Source organism: Bos javanicus, chromosome 18 (assembly GCF_032452875.1).
Source record: "Bos javanicus breed banteng chromosome 18, ARS-OSU_banteng_1.0, whole genome shotgun sequence".
Taxonomy (NCBI): domain Eukaryota; kingdom Metazoa; phylum Chordata; class Mammalia; order Artiodactyla; family Bovidae; genus Bos; species Bos javanicus.
Genome location: NC_083885.1, coordinates 40,203,936 through 40,225,700, shown reverse-complemented (window position 1 = coordinate 40,225,700; position 21,765 = coordinate 40,203,936). Strand labels below are relative to the sequence as shown.

The 21,765-nt window shown below is 41.6% G+C and overlaps 1 protein-coding gene across 1 annotated transcript in view; it reads right to left on the bottom strand.

The window, feature by feature from the left end:
* HYDIN (HYDIN axonemal central pair apparatus protein) overlaps positions 1-21,765 on the bottom strand; it is a 465,600-nt gene that overhangs the window by 89,470 nt on the left and 354,365 nt on the right. The window contains 12 exon segments of the mRNA XM_061387844.1: positions 2,994-3,143; positions 3,467-3,661; positions 3,809-3,936; positions 4,165-4,301; positions 4,730-4,857; positions 6,495-6,619; positions 8,557-8,734; positions 11,780-11,917; positions 14,527-14,736; positions 14,986-15,105; positions 18,911-18,992; positions 19,673-19,780. Coding sequence (XP_061243828.1) covers positions 2,994-3,143; positions 3,467-3,661; positions 3,809-3,936; positions 4,165-4,301; positions 4,730-4,857; positions 6,495-6,619; positions 8,557-8,734; positions 11,780-11,917; positions 14,527-14,736; positions 14,986-15,105; positions 18,911-18,992; positions 19,673-19,780 — 1,699 coding nt within the window.

Below are 21,765 nucleotides of genomic sequence, written 5' to 3'. Positions count from 1 at the left end.
TCCAAGGTAGCTGGCTCAATTTCACACCCTATTAGCTGCCTTCCTTTTCCTCATCACTTTCTACTTCTCTATTAGTATCCCCTACACTTCCTACAGCTTACACTCAAATTCTTGACTCCAAGTCTGTTTCTTAGAGAATCTGAGTGATCATACTTCTATTATTTGAAGATACAGTTAAGCAACTGGTCAGAGATGATCAGCAAGGGCAATCAATTCATCTCATACAATTACAATCCAATACCAGGTGACAGTGCCACCAGTTACCCTAATCTGGTTTCACTGAGAAATCTATTAAAATGCATATTCACAGGCCCATGCCTAGAGACCTTGACTTGGCAGAGAAAGGGTGGGAATTCTGCACTTTTAACCAGATGCCCAGGTTATTGTGAAACTTGGGCCCATGGCTTGGGTTTGGACGGCATGATTGACTGAGCAATTTGGGGAGCTTTTGAATACCTTAGTTTAAAGGGGAAAATCATATGGATGGAATGTGTAAGGATGTGGATACAAGTTCAAAAAATACCTATTGTTGGAGAGAGTAAGAAAATGAATTATTGGCTGTGAAGCTTTTCTATATAATTATGAGTTTAGCATCTTATGTGATCCAAACTTCTATATATTTAACTGCTTTTTAGGGAAATATTTCTAAAACATTTCATTCATTTCCTTGTATTCAGAACACGTTATAATGCCTAGGAGTTGTTAGTGGGGACATCAATAGTTTCTCTGTGCTCCCGGTGCTGGTGCAGATAAAGGTGTGGATCGCGTGGATTGCAAGGCTAACCAGTTCCTAGTACGTGTGCATGCTCAGTCACTTCAGTCGTGTCTGATTCTTTGTGATCATATGGACTGTAGCCTGCCAGGCTCTTCTGTCCATGGGACTTTCCAGGCAAGAATACTGGAGTGGGTTACCATTTCCTTTTCCAGGGGATCTTCTGACCCAGGGATTGAATCTGCGTCTCTTATGTCTCTTGTATTGGCAGGTGGGTTCTTTACCACTAGCTCCACCTGGGAAGCCCTTGTACACAGCCAATAAATTCCTCTCCCAACTCTAATTTGAAAAGATGCATCCCAATGTTCATATCAGCACTGTTTATAATAGTCAAGATGTGGAAGCAACCTAAATGTCCATCAAAAGATGAATGCATAAAGATGATGGGGTATATATGTACAACTGAATAAAAAAGAATGAAATAATACCATTAGCAACATGGATGGGCCTAGAGATACTAAGTGAAGTAAGCCAAAGGCAAATATCATATGTTATCACATATGTGGAATCTAAAAAAGTGATACAAATGAACTCATTTACAAAGCAGAAACAAACTCAGCCACAGAAAACAAATGCATGGTTACCAAAAGGGATAGTGGGGTGGGGGCAAAAATAAAGCCTTTGGGATTAACATATATATACTATTAACAAAACAGGTAAACAACAAGGGCCTATTGCATAGAACAGTAAACTCTACTCAATATCTTTTAATAACCTATAATAGACAAGAGTCTGAAAAAGAATATATATATATTTATATATAACTGAATCACTTTGCTGTGCACTTAAAACTAACAACATTGCATATTGTAAGTTAGCTATACTTCAATAAAAATGATGCTTAAAAAATGCCTCTCCCATTTGGTGGAAATATTTTATTAATTTTGATCAATTCTAATCCAGCATTTATGGAATTGTGCAAACAAATCTATGTTTCTTACTATATTTACTGATAATTCTCTCATTCAATAAGATGTCCAAAATCTTGAGTAACCCCGCTCATAGTCTTAGGACTTCCTAAGAATGACAAACACATTTGTTTTCTTTTCTTTTAAAGGATCAGAGAGATTTTGATGATGATAGAAACAGGGACTCTATTTTAGAATCAGATATGAAACCATTCACTTTTCTTTCTTCTCACTAGAATCTTAAGCATCTCATCAAAGCTGTTACCCGGAAAACAGGAGTTAACTATAGGTGTTTTATAAAACTCACATCCATTTCTTCTTTTAAAAGAATAGAGGAAAAACATCTCCCAAATGCCTTAGGCTTTGAGCAAAAGTCTTTACAGTGTAACCCCTTGAGATCCTCTCTGCTTCTAGGATTTTATCATTTTTCACTGTGTTCTTTGTCAGGAGTAGCTTTGTGTTGATGGTGTTTGCAAAAGAGACATTTGTGAGGCCCAGGGAGTATGTTTATCAGGAAGTACTTATTAGTATCACAACTTCTGATGATAATAGTAAGTAAATATTGAGCCAGGACATATAGAGCAGAATGCTGTGCATTTTATTCACAGTAATTCATTTCCTCTTGAAAATGACCCTAGGAGGTAGCTATTGCAGGTCAATAATGTCTTACCTGAAACCCTAGGGGCCAGATGCTTTAAAAATTCAGATTTTTAAAAAGGTAAACATACCACATGCCCTATGTTATAAAGTATCCTCTGCAGGGTCCCCTGGAATCAAGCACATTATTATTTCTGTGGCTGTAGTGTTTGAGTCTGCAAACCAAGGTGGGTAAATAAAGGTTAAGTAGTTTCATGTCAGTTCAGATTAGGTTTTTCTGCCAAATGAATTTGGGTCTGAAACTTATGAAATTCTCCCCCCACCCCTGCCCCCGTTTTTAGATCTTATTGGATTTTGAAATTGCAATAAGGGATTTGGGGACATATGATATTATTATTTTTCATTTTATCTGTGAGCAAACTGAGGTCTAGTGAGGCTGAGTAATTTGCCCAAAATCATGCTCCCTCCAAGCACAAAGGAAGAAGGCCACTAAGCCAGGTCTACTTATAGAAGTCAGGGTGTTAGATAGGAATCGGCAGCAGCGGTGCTCCTAACCACCAGGACGACAGCTCCTGTATGAACCAGAGTACTGGATGTCATCATCAGAACAATGAGGGACGGGTCACTCAAAACTTCCCTGGAGATCAATTAAGCATGGACTTCGAGTAAATTTCAAAGAGATCCAGGCAGTCTGACTGCATTTCTTTAAAGCTTACCTCCTCTTTGGGCATGAATTTCACTTGCACGTTGGACCTCTCACCAGGATCCAAGACCCCAGAAGTGGGCTGAATCTCAAAGATCCGTGTCTTTGGCTTTAATTCAGCACACAGTTTGCGTCGTAAGTATTTTGGCATGTGTTTCTCCAGCTGGTGAAGTAATATTAGACAATTAGATAGTTTTCTTTGGAAAACGATTCCATTCCATTCACTCAACCCATGTTTACTGCTTACTTCCCAGGTGTCAGGGGATGTGTGGAACCAGGGACACCAAGATAAATAAGATATTCGCCAGAGAGCATGACCTGATAGGCCCTTGAGTGTTGGGCTGAGGGCAGACATTTTATTCAGGAGGCAGTGGTTGTCACTGGAAGTCTTTGAGCAGGAGGGTGAAATGAAGAGAGTAAAAGTCTAGAATTATAAAAGTGGCATAAATGAAGACGGGAAAAAGGCGACAACAGGCCTAAACTCACCTTGCTAACAACTTGCTTATGGCTCTGGACAAACCATTCACAAGGGACTTGGAGATGATTGGAAAGCTGAATAGTTTCCACAAGGCACTGTCCACACTGAATTGTGGCAAACTCCACTTTTCCACAAGACAGGGTCATACTGGGAACGGTCACCTTGGCTTGGAGACAGATGTGAACTGGTGGCCCTCCAAGCACCTAGGGTGGGCATAAAATTGCTGTTACCACATAGCACAGGCTTGGAGGAAGAATCGTGGCTTTGAAATAGCTGGGATCATCACAGGGTGGTCAGTAAGCAGTGCTGGAAGCCGGGGAGGATGAGCTGGACCCAGTGGCGCGTCTTACCTTGATGGGCAGAATGACCTCTTTGTTGCCAACAGAAACATTGCCCCCTTGTGTGTCGAATCGCACTTCAAATGTTTCCGTTTCACAGTAAGGCAGATTCTTCACACGATCTAGCTCAATACTAAAGCCTGGACCAAGACAAACAAAACTTCTTTGTGGGAAGGAAAAGTAGCAATCAAGAGCTGCTCTAGAGAGAGCCCATCTGAGGCAGGACAATCCCTCAAAGAACTGACTAATAGCCCAACACTTCTTTCAGTTGATCCCAGAAGAAACATAACCACCTCTCCAGGACAGTACAGCTGGGCACCTTGTCAGAAATGACAGCATACAATAGGAAGGGTCTCCAGCCTGGTCACCTGTGTCATGAAGGACACGCTTCTCTGCATGGAAGGACACTGGAAAGTGACTGGTGTTGGTGATCTTGATGATGTGGGTTTGGACGTCACCGAGGATGATGTAGCCAAAGTCCAGGATGTATTCTGGTAGCTGGACTCTGAAACAGTGAACAAGCTCTCCTTACCACTCATGTTTCCATATGTGAGACAGGGTGAGGCTCTTGTCTGTTCCCTCTGCAGAAGTCCCTTCTGTAGGGACTTCGGGGAGAACCACCACTCTCCAGAATGGAGGCGAGGGACGAGACACCTCCCCCAGGAGACCACACTTCTGCTTTAGCCCTCATCTCTAAATGCAGTCGGTGCTGGTCCTTAAGCACCCGAAGCCCAGCCTGTCTATTACACAAAGTGGGAGGTTTCTAAGAGGCAGAGACCTGCCTGGCTGGCTGGCTGCTGGAGAACAGCAGATATGTGAAGCAAGTGGATTTCATCCCAACATGATCAACCATTAATTCAGGGAGCACTCTGGTGGAGGGCACCACCAGCTCTGCTACATTCTGAAACAAACATGACAGGGAAGGTCACTTACTTGATTGGTTTACGGCGACTCCGATGGTAGAAGTCATCCATGGAAGCAGGGACAATTGATTTCTGATGTTCTATGGCATAGTCTTGGACTATAAGTCGCTCTACTTCCATCTGGAGGTGAGCATTTAACTGGAGCAAGAGAGAAGAGCAAGTGAATAAACTCTTTTAGAATATGCATTCTCAGTGGGGGCAATATCACCCCAAGGGGGCAAAAACTACTTTGTGGAGGGAAAGTCAGAAAATCTTAGATATTACAATGGCTTGTGGCCCTCCCTCCAAGGGGTCAGAGTACATAAATAGATATACAGTATAACTATGGGGTTAAATTTTTTATTGTAGGATAGAGTGGGCTAAACAAACTGTACATCTATGCCATGGACTATTACTCAGCAATGAAGTAAGGAATGAACTATTTATGTTAATGGTTCTCAAGGGCATTATGCTGAATGAAAAAAAACATCTCCAAAGGTTGCATATTGTATGATTCCATTTATATAACTTCTATGCTCATAACAAGAGTACAGAGATGGAGAACTATAGTGGTTGCCAAGTGAAAGGGGTGGGGAGCCTGGGGATGGCTACATCAATGTAAGCGTGTAAGGGCAAAAACAAATTAAAAATAAGAGGCTCAAGGGAGTTCACGGTTACTGAGTGGTTAGTATTCTGGACTTTCACTGTTGCGGTCCAGGTTTAATCTGGGAACTGAGATCCCAGTTGTGCGGGACAAGTTGTGCAGCACAGCAAAAAAAAATACAGAGGCTCAATTCTCCCTGTTAAAAATAAGGGTGGAGACTTATTCCAGCTTCACTTTTCTTGAGCATTTACTTAAGAAAACTTGCAAGTTCTTTCTTTATCTCTTATAAAATATATATATATAAATATTTTTAGAGGGTAAGCTTTTTGTCAGCTTCATAACCCAGGAGTGTCTTTCTCAAGGACCTGGGAACCACCTCTTTGACGTGGTTTGACACCTCTGTGTCACCGTCAAGGAATACAAAGCCCCATCTCCCGGTTTCCGTGGGGGCACAGAGTCCAACTTCAGAGGACTCTATCATAAAAACACAAGAGGTTTGTTTTCCCTTTGGGTAAAGCCAATTAGCTAACACAGATGGTCATTCCAATTACCATGTGAGTTCAGCATGAAGTAAGTGTGACAAATGGTGCTGTCTAGTCCTCTTACCCGAGGACTAGTTATAGTTCTTAAGGACTAGTTACTGTTTACTTTGAGAACATGCATATAATGGGTTATATATAGTGGGATTGTATCTGCTTGGCTCCATGAAAGACAGAGATTTCTTTCTGTCTTTGCAATCTCTTAGCAGATCAGCAGAAACATGGAGCACTTTCTACTTTAATGCTTATCAATAATAAAGTTGGATTCTTTCTTCATGGAGGGATTTTGTGGGTTGGAAAGAGAGTTTGTTTGTAATTCTATTTGCCCTTAACAAGCACAAGGGATACTTAGGAGATGAAACACTTCTGTGTTTTAATTGTGGTGGTATTTACACAAAGCTATACATGGAAAAAGTGGGTAGAATCGCACACACATACAGATATGCATACACATGTAGACATGCAGACAGACACATGAGTACATATAAAACTGATGAAATCTGAATAAGCTCTGTGGCGTGTACTAACGTCAGTTTTCTGGTTTCTATATGGTTCTATAGTTACATAAGATGTTACCATTGGGAAAAACTTTTTTTTTTTTCCTTGCAGCTTCCTGTGAATCTAGTTTCTGTGCAGAGTAAGGCCAATCTTACCTCAGAAGAATCATCAGGCACAGTCTCCTCTGGTGTCTCTAAGTGATACAGAGTTTCACATTTATTGTACTCTTTCTCTAGGTTTTTTCTGGCCTGATTTAAGAAGATTTCATATTTTTCACATCCTGTGGGGATTGGAATTAGAAGTAAATCTGGATGGCTAGAAATATACGAATTATGCCTAAAACATAGATTCTAAGCTCAGGGTCAATAAAATGAGAGGGGAAGTGAACTTTGTGATACCTCGCCTACCATGTTTTCTCTGCTTTAGAGGATATTTTGTACCAGAGACCTCACTGAAGTTTATAGCATTATGCTTTAGTGAGCTACCGTCTAGTTCTCAAGAACTTTATGGCAGTAACATCCTGAGGCAGTTATGGGGTGACCAACTGGATCCCAGTTTTCTTGATATTTTTCCAGTTTAAGCACAGATGGCTGTACCACTTGAGAAACCTCTCCATGTTGGACAAACCCAGATGGATGGTCACCCTTAGGTTGGTCTTCATGTTTGTTGATTATTTATTAACTAAAAGAATATATTTGATTCAAGTTGCTTTAACTACAACTAAATAAGCTACAGTCCCCCCCGAATCAGGGAGGATGGGCAACGGCCGGAGAAATGTCAGACACCCAAGTTCACCAGTAAGCTAGCACAAATTCAAATGCCCAAGTAGACAAAGTAATTAAAGTGCCTTCTGTGAAATCATAGGAAGTGCTGAGGCTGTGGTGAACTGGAGCAGAGAAAACCCAACTAATGCTCAGATTTAAATTATTTTAAAGCTCTGTATTGGTTAAACATGTGTACTGCCATAAAGAGGCCAGATTGGCATCCAGTTTTCAGCCATGAGGCAAAGGATTTCCTTCTTGAAATTGTATGTGGAGCTGGACTAACCTATGTCTGGTTGGAACTCTAGATGGTAGAGAGTAACATGGTCTTAGATTTACTAATATTTGTGCTCATATTTTCAGGAAGCAGACAATTGGGATATAATGAATCAACAGGTGAGTTAGTGACTTTGGGGAGTGGGATAGGAGGAAAGGCTGAGGTGGGAGAGCTTAGTCTGAAGCTGCTTAGGTAATGTGGGTTTCAAGGAACTTGAAGAGTGAAAAGTTTCTCTTGACTCCTCATCCTGCAGCCCATGTCAGGAAGAAAAAGCCAGAGTCAGTCCATGGCTCAAAAAGCTGCTTAGTTGAGCTTCAGAATCTGCTAAGACAGAAGTACTCTGGTACACAGTGATGGCTCCAAGAGTTGGATGTTGCCCAGAAAAGCCTTGGCTAGGGATGTGGGCAGACAATTAATAACAGTCTTAAAAAAAAAAAAAAAAAAACAGTCTAAATTAGCCCAAACTGAGTAATGCCAGCATAAGGGGTTGGAACCTTGGTTGCTTCTCTTTACAGTTTATATTTTGAGAATTGTACTCCTTGCAGTAAAATTAGCCGTAGCCTTCTCAATGGCCAACCGTGAGTGACAACTCAGGGAGACAGTGCAGCTGGAAGGAACATGCCATGGAAGAAAAGGCATTTGGAAGTACGAAGTCCTCATCACTCTGTAATTTAATAATGGTGAAATTGGCCAAACGTCTTAATCTGGGACTGTGGTGGACATATCTTATTGCACTTATCTCAGGTCATCCAGTCAGCTTCAACTCTTTTTTTTTTTTTCTTTTTTTTTCTTGCACTGTGTAATTCCTTTATTTTCTGCATATTAGTGCTTTACCAACACTACAACCATAAAGAACACAATTCCAAGTACTGTACTTTTTAGTTTGGGGAGATCACAGTCTACAGACTCATTTACTTAATATTAGACAAGATTAACCCCATTCAACTTACTGCAGTTTTTAAATGCACATAAAATACAGAAATTGATGCAATTAAACAAAATCTTAAGGATCTTATTTCTTAAATTCTTAGATTGTAAATTTCTTGATGTGTTTTGCAACTGAGGAATAACACAAAAGGAGGACTGCCAAACAAATAATGCAGACTGCCAGCACTCTTGATGAGCAGCTAAAATGCGTCTTGTCATCCAGTGGGGAAATATTACAGGGGGTAGAAGTACCTTTGAGGTTCCTGGGGAGATCGAGGCAGATTCGGGGAAAGATTCCCTCTCCACTCAGAGTAATATTTTCTGGGTCCAGGTGGGCAATCTGTATCTGGAAACTTCTTTGAAAGATCTCAGGCACTCCAGGTAAGTAATAAACCTTCAATACTTGCTCTTTATGGGAACTGATAAAACCCTATGCGGCAGAAAGATCAGAGAGAACTTTAAGTAAAATTTACAATAGACTCTTGCTTCCAGTGGTTTGATGCACTGAATAATCCCAAGGGCTTAGTGTATGCCATAGTGTCCACTCACAGTGTCCTCATAGAGAGGAATCTTGGTTTCCTCTCCCAAGATTCATTCCTATTGCAGATGTGAGAAAAGGACAGACAATAGAAAAATAGGAAGCACATATGGGCAGGCATTTCATAAAAGAGGAAACCGGAACAGCAAGTCAACACAGTGAAAGCTGCTTATTCTCATAAGTAATCAGGGAAGTGAAAATCAAGATCATAATGAAAAAAATTTTAACCATAAGATTGGCAAACTTTGCCAAATTTCAGTGAGACTATGAACCAAAAGAAACTCATTTAAATCCGGTGGGAAATCACCAGATTTTTCACAGGAAAAATCACCATGAAAACTGTGTTAGCATCTCCTTATAAAGTTGAACAAATGCATAGCCTATGACCTCAAAATTTCACTCCTAGGAAAATTCTCTGTGAAAACTCTTCCGCCTGTTGGCGGGGACACAGGTACAAGAGTATCTGTAGCAGAATTATTTAACAGTGAAACTTGCGGGGGGCGGAAATCCCCAAATGTGTTTTGACAGGGAAAAGGAAAACTACCTTCCATGTAGCAGTTACAAAATGAGTAATGTACATTAGTGAAAATAAATGAACTATAGCTACATGCAACAATGTAGCCTTAAAAACAAAATATTAGGGGGAAAATTGCACAAATTACAGGTACTGATGACATTTTTATAAAGCTCAAGATAAAGCAAAATCCCATAAAATGAAATCTCCATGAGGGCAGGTATATCTGTATGTTTCGTTTACTATTCGACTACAAGTTCTAGAAAAATACCTGGTCATTGCAGGTGCTTAGAAGTTTTGATAAATTAATAAACTAAAAGTACTTGATGTAAAGATGCATGCATATGCAATAGAACTGTATTTTACAAAGAAAACGACAAACATGAAATTCAGACTAGTGGTTGCAGGCCCAGGGGTAGCCAGAAGGAGTATGAGAGACAAAAAGAGCCTGGGTAGATTGTCGTATGTTGAAGTGCATGCACCAACACACAAGTGATTTCAAATATATTAGTGATGTCCTGAGTCTGAAGATGGGTGGTAGGTGGGGTACTCATTTTTTTATTATGTGCTATAAGTCAAACACATGTGATATGGATATCTTCTACATACATCAAATATCATATAATAAATCTTTAAAATTGTCAATAAGGTCACAAAATAAAACCTCTAGGTCAGTAATCAGAAAATAAAAGTGGGAGAATTTTATGGTAAAAAACTACCAGAAAAGGCAAATCAGCCTAGAATATAAACTGGGGAAAATGCTATTATAGATTCAAGTTATTTAGAAGTGCTTTAAAAGTCATCTTTGAAGGGGCCTCTAATAATTTTTAAACATATTTTATTGTCTTTTGATGTTACAATGGATGTATATTCTTTGAGGAAAAATTAGAGAATGAAGATAAGAAAAAGCCTGAGTCGTGCAAACTTATGGAGTCTTAACGTACACTGACAGATCACTGTGGTTAATCCAGGTCAAAATATTAACTCAAAATCTGACCCCTTGAGGTACCTGGCAAAAACAAATGCAACACTCTTGGTAGCATCACATTACAATCCAGGGTGAATGAGGCTCTCCCAGGGAGAACACTCTCAGCTAAAGATGACCCCAAGCCAAACATTATAAATCATACAGGGAAAGCATTGATAATGAAAGAGAGTCAACAGTCACATAAATAGGAATAATAATAACTCAATTAGAAAAACTTAAAAGAATGTACAAAATGACTAGTGATAAATGAAGAAATTAAAATCCCAAGTGAAAGTGGTGAATCAGATGGAATTTCTGAAATTAAGAGAGTAGGGTTAAACAGATTATACTCAATTGAAAAGAAAATTAGGTAACTGAAAGAGCTGAGGTAGTTATATAGAAAACAGTATAGAGAGATAAAGAGTAAAGAGACACACATGTGAAATATAGGTTAAGAAACATGGACAGAGTGAGAAGGTCCAACATATGTCTAACGTTTGCTTTAGCAGACTAGAGAAAGACTAGAGAAAGCAGGGTAGAAGCAATACTTTAAGAGATAAGAAATGAAAGACACAGGTCCTCAGAATGAAGGTGTGCTGTGTACTTAGTCGCTCAGTCATGTCTGACTCTTTGCAAACCCCATGGACTGTAACCCACCAGGCTCCTCTCTCCACGGGGATTCTCCAGGTAAGAATACTGGAGCCTGCCAAGCTCCTCTCTCCACGGGGATTCTCCAGGTAAGAATACTGGAGCCTGCCAAGCTCCTCTGTCCATGGGGATTCTCCAGGCAAGAATACTGGAATGGGTTGCCAAGCCTTCCTCCAGGGGATCTTCCCAACCCAGGGACTGAACCCAGGTTTCCTGCATTACAGGCAGATTCTTTACTGTCTGAGCCACCATGGAAACCCAAGAACACTGGAGTGGGTAGCCTATCCCTTCTCCAAGGGATCTTCCCAGCCCAGGAATCAAACCAGGGTCTCCTACATTGCAGGTAGATTCTTTACCAGCTGAGCTACCAGGGAAGCCAGAATGATGGAATGAACATATAACCAAGAAAAAGATACAGTCATGATTGCTATAAAATGTAGAGAGCCAAATCACAGTATAAACAACATACCAAACCTTGTGAAAGACAGCTACTGTGCTACTTTAAAAGATGCGATGTTAATATTGTGAATTAATATTAATAAACAAAGAAGAATTCAAAGTAAAAAGCATTAAAAGGGAAGAAAGTGATTATTTAAAATAGATAAAATATACAGTCCAGGAAGAACATTTAATAGTCATTAAATCTTGTGTCTTCAATAACACAGAAATAAAAAATGTATAAAATGAAACTTTATATATTGTTATATACCATTTTATATACTCTAGGGTGTGGCTTACAGGTTTGAGTTTGGGCCCCTCCTACCATGATTGGTGGCTGTCATGGGTGGGTGTGGGGTAGGCTACTTACTGAGAGAGGCTGGATGAGTGGCACTCCTGGTAGAAGGTTGTCTGCTGAAGACTGGGGGTCAGTCAGAACCCTGAACTCAAAGCCAACTTTCCCAGTGTTCTTGAGAGTGATTTCTTTCTCTGTGACCAGGTCAAACAGCTCGAGAGGAGAAAAAAGAGATGAGTGACTCCCCTGCCGCCCACCCTCTGAGATTCTGGCATCATTCTGACCAAGGTGGATAGACAAGCATGCCTCACATACATGTATTTCATTTTCCATGAGGTGTGTGCTGTGTACTGAGTTGGTTCAGTTGTGTCTGACTCTTTGAGACTGCACGGACTGTAGCCCGCCAGGCTGCTCTGTCCATGGGATTCTCCAGGCAAAAATACTGGAGTGGGTTGCCGTGCCCTCCTCCAGGGAGTAGATGAGGGCCAATCCACATTTTAGTATCACAACCAGGTGCCTACTGGGTGGGAGGAGCACTGGACCCTGCAGTCTGGCTCTAGTCTTAGGTCTTCTAACAACTAATTTAGTTTAGTACAGCTGTGGGTAACGTCCCTAGACCTCTGTTTCTTTACCACAAGGAATTAATATTAGAAGATCTTAAAGTAAGCTTTTTTACATTAAGAAGATTTGGATAAGATTTGAGTTCAGAATTCTAGAGTGAATGTTTCTATTTTTACAGAGAGACATGGGAGTAATAGGCCAGACATGTTCTTTTTCCTGAGATTTTGCTAACACAATCCAAAAGGTCCAATAATCACAAACTGAAGCCACGTAAGGGGCTCTTAGAATAAACAAGGGCAAGAACTAGCTGGTTCAAAGGAAGTACTCTGAGCTGAGCCAGAACCAATCACCCAGAAGACCTTGGAGATAAGGAGTGAAAGAGAATTCTATTTAGTCAACATGATACACAAAGTGTCAATAGGTGTTGGGTGAATTTGATTTTCAGCACAGTCTTTAACTTATTAATATACATGTACACATGCAATTCAGTAATAATACATGCTGCTGCTGCTACTACTGCTAGGTCACTTCAGTCGTGTCCAACTCTGTGTGACCCCAGAGACGGCAGCCCACCAGGCTCCCCCGCCCCTGGGATTCTCCAGGCAAGAACACTGGAGTGGGTTGCCATTTCCTTCTCCAATGCAGGAAAGTGAAAAGTGAAAGTGAAGTCGTTCAGCGACTTGTGTCCGACCCTCAGCGACCCCATGGACTGCAACCTACCAGGCTTCTCCATCCATGGGATTTTCCAGGCAAGAGTACTGGAGTGGGGTGCCGTTGCAGTTGCTATATAATGGGGAGTCTAATCCCTATTAAAATTTGGTAGGAGATACAGTATCTGAGTACATAACACTAATTCTAACTGGGAAGAGAAGCTGTACAGACATAGAATTGACAATTATTCCAAAGCAAGATTTAGAAAGTAAATTATATTATTATATTATGGCAAAGACTATACTTAAGTATAGCCAAGAGAATGTAGTGTAGGAGGAAGGTAACAGAGGGATGGAGCTGAGCTGGGTCTTACAGTATGTGTGAGTTTGGAGTTGGCAGAGTGGAAAATGAAAGGGATAATACAACAGGAAAGAGGGAGGCAGGAAGGGCTGGGGTGCATTAGGGCTAGTGGGTAAACCAGTCTGACTATAAATGAATAAATGGTTTATAATGGGAAATCATGAGAAATAAAGTTCAATATATAGGGAACATCAATTAATAGAGGGACTTAGGATACCCTTACTCAGGTGGAGGAACCTGGCTCTGATCCACAGAGTAACTCACGATTGAACGCATTCTCCGATCCAGGCAGAGTACGGACCAGACACTAAAGAAACCATAACTGCTTGGTGAAATAGGAATTGCTACCCCATTCCCATTTTATAGGTGAGGGGTGCTGAGACTTTGAGAGGTTAGGTGACAGTCACAGTCAGTAGGAAGTAAAAGTAAGATAACCTCCCAGTTCTTCTGACCACAGAACAATGTTTTCATCTCTATGCTGATTTTCCAAACGCGGCTGGGATTAACTGTTCAGGGATTGATGGCATGAAAATGTAATCTGGGGGAAATCTACCTGACAGTGATATTTAGATGGGTTATAGGTAGAAGCCAGGAATGCACTGTAATCCCTTTTCTCATGGGTCCGTGGACCAGCAGCGTCGACATCACCTGGGAGCTTGTTAGAAATGCAGAGTCTCAGGCTCCATCATGGACCTACTGAATCAGAATCTGCACTTGAACAGGACTCCAGGTGATTCGTATACACATCATAGTCTGAGTAGTAATTTAGGCATAGCTTGATGAGATCCTGGAGTGTGAAAACTGTATTGGTGACGGGAAAGGAAAACCAGCTCAGAAGAATTATGCTTGATGAAGAAACAAACCCTGGAGGGTGTAAGGATGTGGGGAGGCAAGGGACAGAGTGCAGTGGAAAATTCCGTAGAGGTCGTAAACTCAAGGGGCTGAGAAAGGAGGAGTCCTACGGAAAGAAATAAAGAGCCTGGAATGGGCTTTTGGATTGAGAATAAAGATCCAAATTTTAGGGTCTAACATGCAGAATTTGAGGATAAAATAAGAAAAGCAAAGTGAAAATGTCTGGCACGTGGTTGGCAGTAGAAGGATGATCAGGGTTAGGAAGCAGATTAGGGATCAAGGACAGGGGTGATGGTGAGACTATGAAGACTGAGGTTCCAGGAGAGATGACAGCACAAGGACTATGACCAATATTGAAGGCAAACCCAGAAAAATCTCCTCCCAATGGCTGGCAATACCTGTAATCCATAGTTAATATCCTTGGTGTCAAAGGAGTAGTTGACCAGGGAGGCCTCTCCCCTTAGTATGATCTCATAGGTGGGTCCTCCTTCCACTTCGCACAGAGCCTTAGCCTGTGCAATGATGTCACAGTGTCCATAGAAGGTGAATGATATCTGGTGGCTACTGTGTGGCCGCAGCACTCCGTAGAGGGGCAAAATATCAAACACCTGCAGAGAAAGTCATTCCACAGGAAGGTCTTCTGCAAAGGGTAGGCTAAAGTTCAGCCAGCTTACAGACTGACTCCTCACTTTACCTTGCTTGATTCTATGAAAGGTGACTAACTCAGCACTCTGAAAATATATGATGATAAGGCAGTAATGGTGCTTGGGAAATTTTCAATTTCTAACTTGGGGGCAGGTGCTCAGTAAAAAGAGTTAATATCAGATGACTTTAGGGCCCATGAGGTGTTAACTTACTTCTTCTACCCCAATGGAAAACATTTCATCCCGCTCAAAGCTCCATGGGGATTCCTGAAACTCCCTGTGGCTCTGGTTCACCTCTATTCTTTCCGTTTCAGCGGAGTTCATTCTCGATCCCTAGGGATTCGAGGTGTGAGGAAAAACTTGTAAGCATTCATAATTTGTCATCAGTGTGCTTCTCCCCTTCACTGACAGAAAAATGAAGTAGGTTGCATATATTTTAAAATAGCACCTTTCCCCTCCCACCTGCCCCCTGCCCCCCACCCATCCCCTGCCCACCGCCCCCCATCCCGAGATCACTGGGCAAGCGTCCAAGATGTATGTACAAGGATGTTTACTGCAGTGTTATTTATAAGAGCAAAACTCTGGAAGTAAACTAAAGGCCTATCACTAGGCAGGTAGGGGGGTCGCTTTAAGTGAAGTGTGTGTGGTACCTCTATCTGTGGAGGATGATGCAGTGTGCATTTAGGAACCAAGGATGACGTGCATTACTGATATCATCAGTAAAAATGCAGTTCCATTTGTGTAATATTTAGTTCAGTTCAGTAACTCAGTTGTGTCCGACTCTTTGAGACCCCATGGACTGCAGCAGGCCAGGCTTCCCTGTCCATCACCAACTCCTGGAGCTTACTCAAACTCATGTCTATCGAGTTGGTGATGCCATGCAACCATTTCATCTCATATGTGTGACATTACATATGCCTAGGTATCACACCTGCAAGTGTGAGTGTGTATAAATTAACTCAGATTTTCATATGCAAATAGAGATATCTGGGAGGGTAAATGCTAAAGTTTTTCTATGAATGGTGGGATTTTGAAAATTTTTGCTTTCATTTTTCTATATTCTTAAATTTTGATATTTGGCAAAACTAGTAGAATTATGTAAAGTTTAAAAATAAAAAAATTTTTTTCTATGACATCTTAAAAATACATAGAAAGGTTAAAAGATCAAAATACAAATCAATCATTAGGTTATTCTGCAGATTTAAATATACATGTGTGTGTGCACAGTGTGAGTATATACATTTATATTCTGATTTTTCAGTTAACATTATAGCATGACTGACACCTTCCCATATGACTAAATATTCTTTACAAGCATAATTTAAAATACTTTAAAAAACAGAAAATGTAGTATTTTTACTTAATGTATCAGTTCAGTTCAGTTCAGTCATTCAGTCGTGTCCGACTCTTTGCAACCCCATTAATCGCAGTACGCCAGGCCTCCCTGTCCATCACCAACTCCCGGAGTTCACTCAGACTCACATCCATCGAGTCAGTGATGCCATCCAGCCATCTCATCCTCTGTCGTCCCCTTTTCCTCCTGCCCCCAATCCCTCCCAGCATCAGGGTCTTTTCCAATGAGTCAACTCTTCACATGAGGTGGCCAAAGTACTGGAGTTTCAGCTTTAGCATTATTCCTTCCAAAGAACACCCAGGGCTGATCTCCTTCAGAATGGACTGGCTGGATCTCCTTGCAGTCCAGGGGACTCTCAAGAGTCTTCTCCAACACCACACTTCAAAAGCATCAATTCTTCAGCGCTCAGCTTTCTTCACAGTCCAACTCTCACATCCATACATGACCACTGGAAAAACCATAGCCTTGACTAGACAGACCTTTGTTGGCAAAATAATGTCTCTGCTTTTGAATATGCTATCTAGGTTGGTCATAACTTTCCTTCCAAGGAGTAAGCATCTAATAATTTCATGGCTGCAATCACCATCTGCAGTGATTTTGGAGCCCCCAAAAATAAAGTCTGACACTGTTTCCACTGTTTCCCCATCTATTTCCCATGAAGTGATGGGACCAGATGCCATGATCTTCATTTTCTGAATGCTGAGCTTTAAGCCAACTTTTTCACTCTCCACTTTCACTTTCATCAAGAGGCTTTTTAGTTCCTCTTCACTTTCTGCCATAAGGGTGGTGTCATCTGCATATCTGAGGTTATTGATATTTCTCCCGGCAATCTTGATTCCAGCTTGTGCTTCTTCCAGTCCAGCGTTTCTCGTGATGTACTCTGCATATAAGTTAAATAAGCAGGGTGACAATATACAGCCTTGACGTACTCCTTTTCCTATTTGGAACCAGTCTGTTGTTCCATGTCCAGTTCTAACTGTTGCTTCCTGACCTGCATACAGGTTTCTCAAGAGGCAGGTCAGGTGGTCTGGGATTCCCATCTCTTTCAGAATTTTCACAGTTTATTGTGATCCACACAGTCAAAGGCTTTGGCATAGTCAATAAAGCAGAAATAGATGTTTTTCTGGAACTCTCTTGCTTTTTGATGATCCAGCAGATGTTGGCAATTTGATCTCTGGTTCCTCCACCTTTTCTAAAACCAGCTTGAACATCAGAAAGTTCACAGTTCACATACTGCTGAAGCCTGGCTTGGAGAATTTTGAGCATTACTTTACTAGCATGTGCAATTGTGTGGTAGTTGGAGCATTCTTTGGCATTGCCTTTCTTTGGGATTGGAATGAAAATTGACCTTTTCCAGGCCTGTGGCCACTGCTGAGTTTTCCAAATTTGCTGGCATATTGAGTACTGCACTTTCACAGCATCATCTTTCAGGATTTGAAATAGCTCAACTGGAATTCCATCACCTCCACTAGCTTTGTTTGTAGTGATGCTTTCTAAGGCCCAGTTGACTTCACATTCCAGGATGTCTGGCTCTAGGTGAGTGATCACACCATCGTGATTATCTTGGTCATGAAGATCTTTTTGTACAGTTCTTCTGTGTATTCTTGCCACCTCTTCTTAATATCTACTGCTTCTGTTAGGTCTATACCATTTCTGACCTTTATCGGCCATCTTTGGACTGGAATGCAAAAGTAGGAAGTCAAGAAACACCTGGAGTAACAGGTGTTCCAGTCCTGTGGCCACTGCTGAGTTTTCCAAATTTGCTGGCATATTGAGTACAGCACTTTCACAGCATCATCTTTCAGGATTTGAAAGAGCTCAACTGGAATTCCATCACCTCCACTATCAGGGATTTCTCAAAATCAATTAAAAGAAAAAAAAAAGCTCTCATTTTCTAAAAAAAGGACTTCATCATATTGCCTTGTGCAAATATAATATATTCAACCAGTCTCTCATTGGGAGAATTAAGTCGTTTCCAACTTTCTTCCTCTTTCCAATAAAGCTGCTATGTACAAGGATAGTTACCTGTCATTATGCAAACCTAAAAGTATATGTGTAGAATAGTACTGTAGTAGAGGAACCGTGTATTTTAAATTTTGATGTGCTCAGTCACTAAGTGATGTCCGACTCTTTGCAACCCCATGGTGTATACTGCCAGGCTTCTCTATCCATGGGATTTTCCAGGTGAGAATACTGGAGTGGGTTGCCATTTCTTTGTCCATTAAATTTTGATACACCTGTGAAACTGCCTGTCATAAAGGCTCCACTAATTCACACCCCTATCTACAAAGTGTGAAAATGCTTGCTTCCCCCAACTCTGCCACTATAGAGACAAATCCTATTTTAAAAGATTGCAGATCATCATGGACACAAAGCAATTTACTTTCTCAAATTTTTTTTTTTGCTATTTCTAAAGTGTTTTAACATACATCTTTGTATATACATCTATGTATATACAATATACATGTTGTATTGTATTCCTGATTATTTCCTTAGGCCATCATTCTAGAAGGAGAATTTAAGAGTACGAATTTATAAACTTTCTTCCTGTTTTTTTTTTTTTTAAACCATGTAAGACAGTTCTCCTTTTGTAGCCTCTATCTAGGGGCTGGGAAGAATGCATGATGCCCAAGGTCAGGGGTAACTGGCTTTTCCGTTACAGAGAAAGTCTATGTGCTGAGGTGTCTGGGTTGTCACTGAGGTGATGGTTCTGTGGGTGTTTGGTTGGGAAGTGACCTGGAAAAAGATTCATAGCCCACTCGCCCCAGAGAAAGGAAACCGTACGTCTGAGATGGCCAGGGGGGGCACTTGTGCTTTTTTGTTTTCTCTTTCTTCACATCCGACATCTTCATCCACAATGATAGTCCTAGGGAGTTTAATGAAATGTGGAGAATCACTCATTCAGCCACCATCACAACACAGTCTTCAGCTGCATGATGGCCCTGTCTTCCTCTCTCCTCTGCTGCACCCCAAAGAATAAGTGAGGTTCTCACTCAAGAGACACTTTTCTCAAGCTGGTCAGCGCTCTGTTACTCCCTGCCGCCAAACACCCAGTCTACAGCATCAAACTGGCCAGTTTTCTAGAGGCCCCAACCCTTTTTTCCTGGCCTATGAGGGCCTTATCTGACTTACAGAAGTTCTCAAAAGCTCAGGCAACCCTTCAGACAATTTGGATGTGCCCCCGAGTGCTCAATGTTAAGCTTCATCATTTATTAGCACATTTTTATTGTGAGACTACCAGGTTTGGCCAATTGTCACATCCTTCTCTGCCTTCTAAATAAAGTTGACCTGACCCTGGCTGCAGACCTTAGGCAGATGGAGAAGGCAACATCCCTCAGGAATCAGGAGGCTATACTTTCTAAGAGCAGAGATGATTTTTAACTCTGGATCCCAGATAGATGCCCAGCAAAGACTCTAACACAGAGGAGGCGCTCATTAAACTGGAAGAATAAATGAAGGACATGAAGAATGAGTTCAAGAATATAATTCAGTGTGGAGAAAAGAACGCTATAGAGAAACACACTGTGGCTTTGAGTTTGCACTTACTTAACAAAATCACTTAGGTCGATCTCAGGGGACTCTATTGCTGGGACTGCAGCCGAGCTGCCAGATGCCAAGGTTACTGGGGTGGACTCCCCCTGGGACAGCGCAAACCTACAAAACATAGGGTGGATGGGGGAACACAGTCACATCAGCTGTTGCAGGTCAGTGCCTGGTAGGCTCTTTCTTGGAGGCCAAACTCTTAACTCCTAGACCAGGTAGGTTGAGATGGGACTGCCCCACCCCTCTCTTGGACTGACCTTCCTCACTTCATAACAGGTTTCACTTTCTCCAAAAGTTTGCTGATCAGCCCCTTCCAGTATGCGTCAAGTGTCTTTTCTCTGAGAACCCGTGGCCTCCGGGCTTCCCCTCACACACTGTTCTCCCCCTTCCTGCTAGACTGTGAGCTCGCTGGGGACTTGGATCTAATACGCCCTCTAACACAGTGCATGGCCTGCAGGGGCACGCAGGCACAGCTAGGTATTAATGAGTCACTCAGGCTCCTGCTCCCGGCTGAGCAGAAAGCAGGGTCAGGTTGTGAGGCACGCACTCTCAAGTCCTGCTAGTGAGGGCTTAGCCTCTGTGGGGCCCTGCCTCCCACCATGCTTGCTCTGGGTGGCTTGCATGCCGCACCCTGGTCCTGGCCTGGCCAGTTTGCTTTGTCACCACTCCAGTTCTCAGAGCCCCCAAGGGCCGAGGGAGAAAGCGGGTGACCGCACCAGCTGGTACTAAAGGCCTTATGTCCAGGTCTTATGTTCAGTTTTTATGGAATGGACCTCACAAAGGCCAGAGTGGTGGGGTCACCCCCATTCTTAGTTTTCCCAGGGTGCAGGGGCTTTTTTAAGGATACCTCCCCTCTCCCATCTCAGGCCCTTATATTAATTTCAACCCAATTTCACTTAGATATTCATTCTGACCCCATCTGCTGTCTACGTTTTTCTTAAAAGGTTCAGGAGAAATGTTATCTGTTTTATGAAGCTCCCACCACTTCCCATCTTCCTCTGAAGTTTCACAGCATTTCACGTGCACGTTTTTTAGGATACTGTCCACTTCACCTGAGTGCCATTTCCTAAACTTCAGAAGTTCCACTACCCTCTGACTTCATGATTTCTGCCTTGTTGAGTGTCACCTAATAAATCCATTTTATTGAGGTATAGCTAACATTCACAATGCACTCACTTTAAACATACAGTTTGATGAATTTTTGCATGTATATATACACCTTCCCAGTATAATCATTGCCTTATTAATGTACACCGCACTTAAAATGTTCATCATCTTGAGAAGTTCCCTTGTGCCTCTGCCCAGGCAACCCCCAACCCTGGCTCCAGATGAACACTCATCAGCTTTCTACCACTGTAGATTAAGCTGTGCCTACAGTTTCATGTAAGTGGAATCCTAAATATGTACTCTTTTGTGTCTGACTTCTTTTGCTCAGCATAGTGGTTTTGAGAATCATCTATACTGTTCCAAGGGGCAGTAGTCTCTTCTTTTTCATCACTGAGCAGTATTCCACAGTATGTGTGATGACTAGAGTGTTTATCCATCATCTTGTTGATAAGACACCTTGGCTTTTTCCAGCTTTTAATACTATAAATTAAGTTGCTAAGAACAAATGAGTACATGTCTTTCTGTGGACATTATGCTTTCATTCCTCTCAGGTAAATTCCAAGAAAGGGAACTGCTGGGTTGTATGGTATACGTATGTTTAAAATTATAGGAAAGTGCCCATTTTCCAAGGTGACTTTACACCAGTTTACATTACCACCCACAGTGCTGAGAGTTCTGGTTGGCCCACATCTTCACCCATACTTGGTATTCAGTATTTTAAATTGTAACTATTCAAATGAATATGAAGTGAAGGCACATTATAGTGTTAATCAGTAGGCTTATTTTCAAGGAAAACCTTGTATCATTAAACTAAAAACTAGCTTTGTCTACCACATTTAGAAAAATCAGCATGATGGGAAAAATTAATGTCATTACTTTCTTGCCTGGTGAAGACTTGAGTTGACTCCCGCTTACTCTTTTCTAGAAGAGAGACCAGTTCGGTTTCCTCTTGGGGAAACACTGGGCTAGCACCACCCAAGCACTGTGAG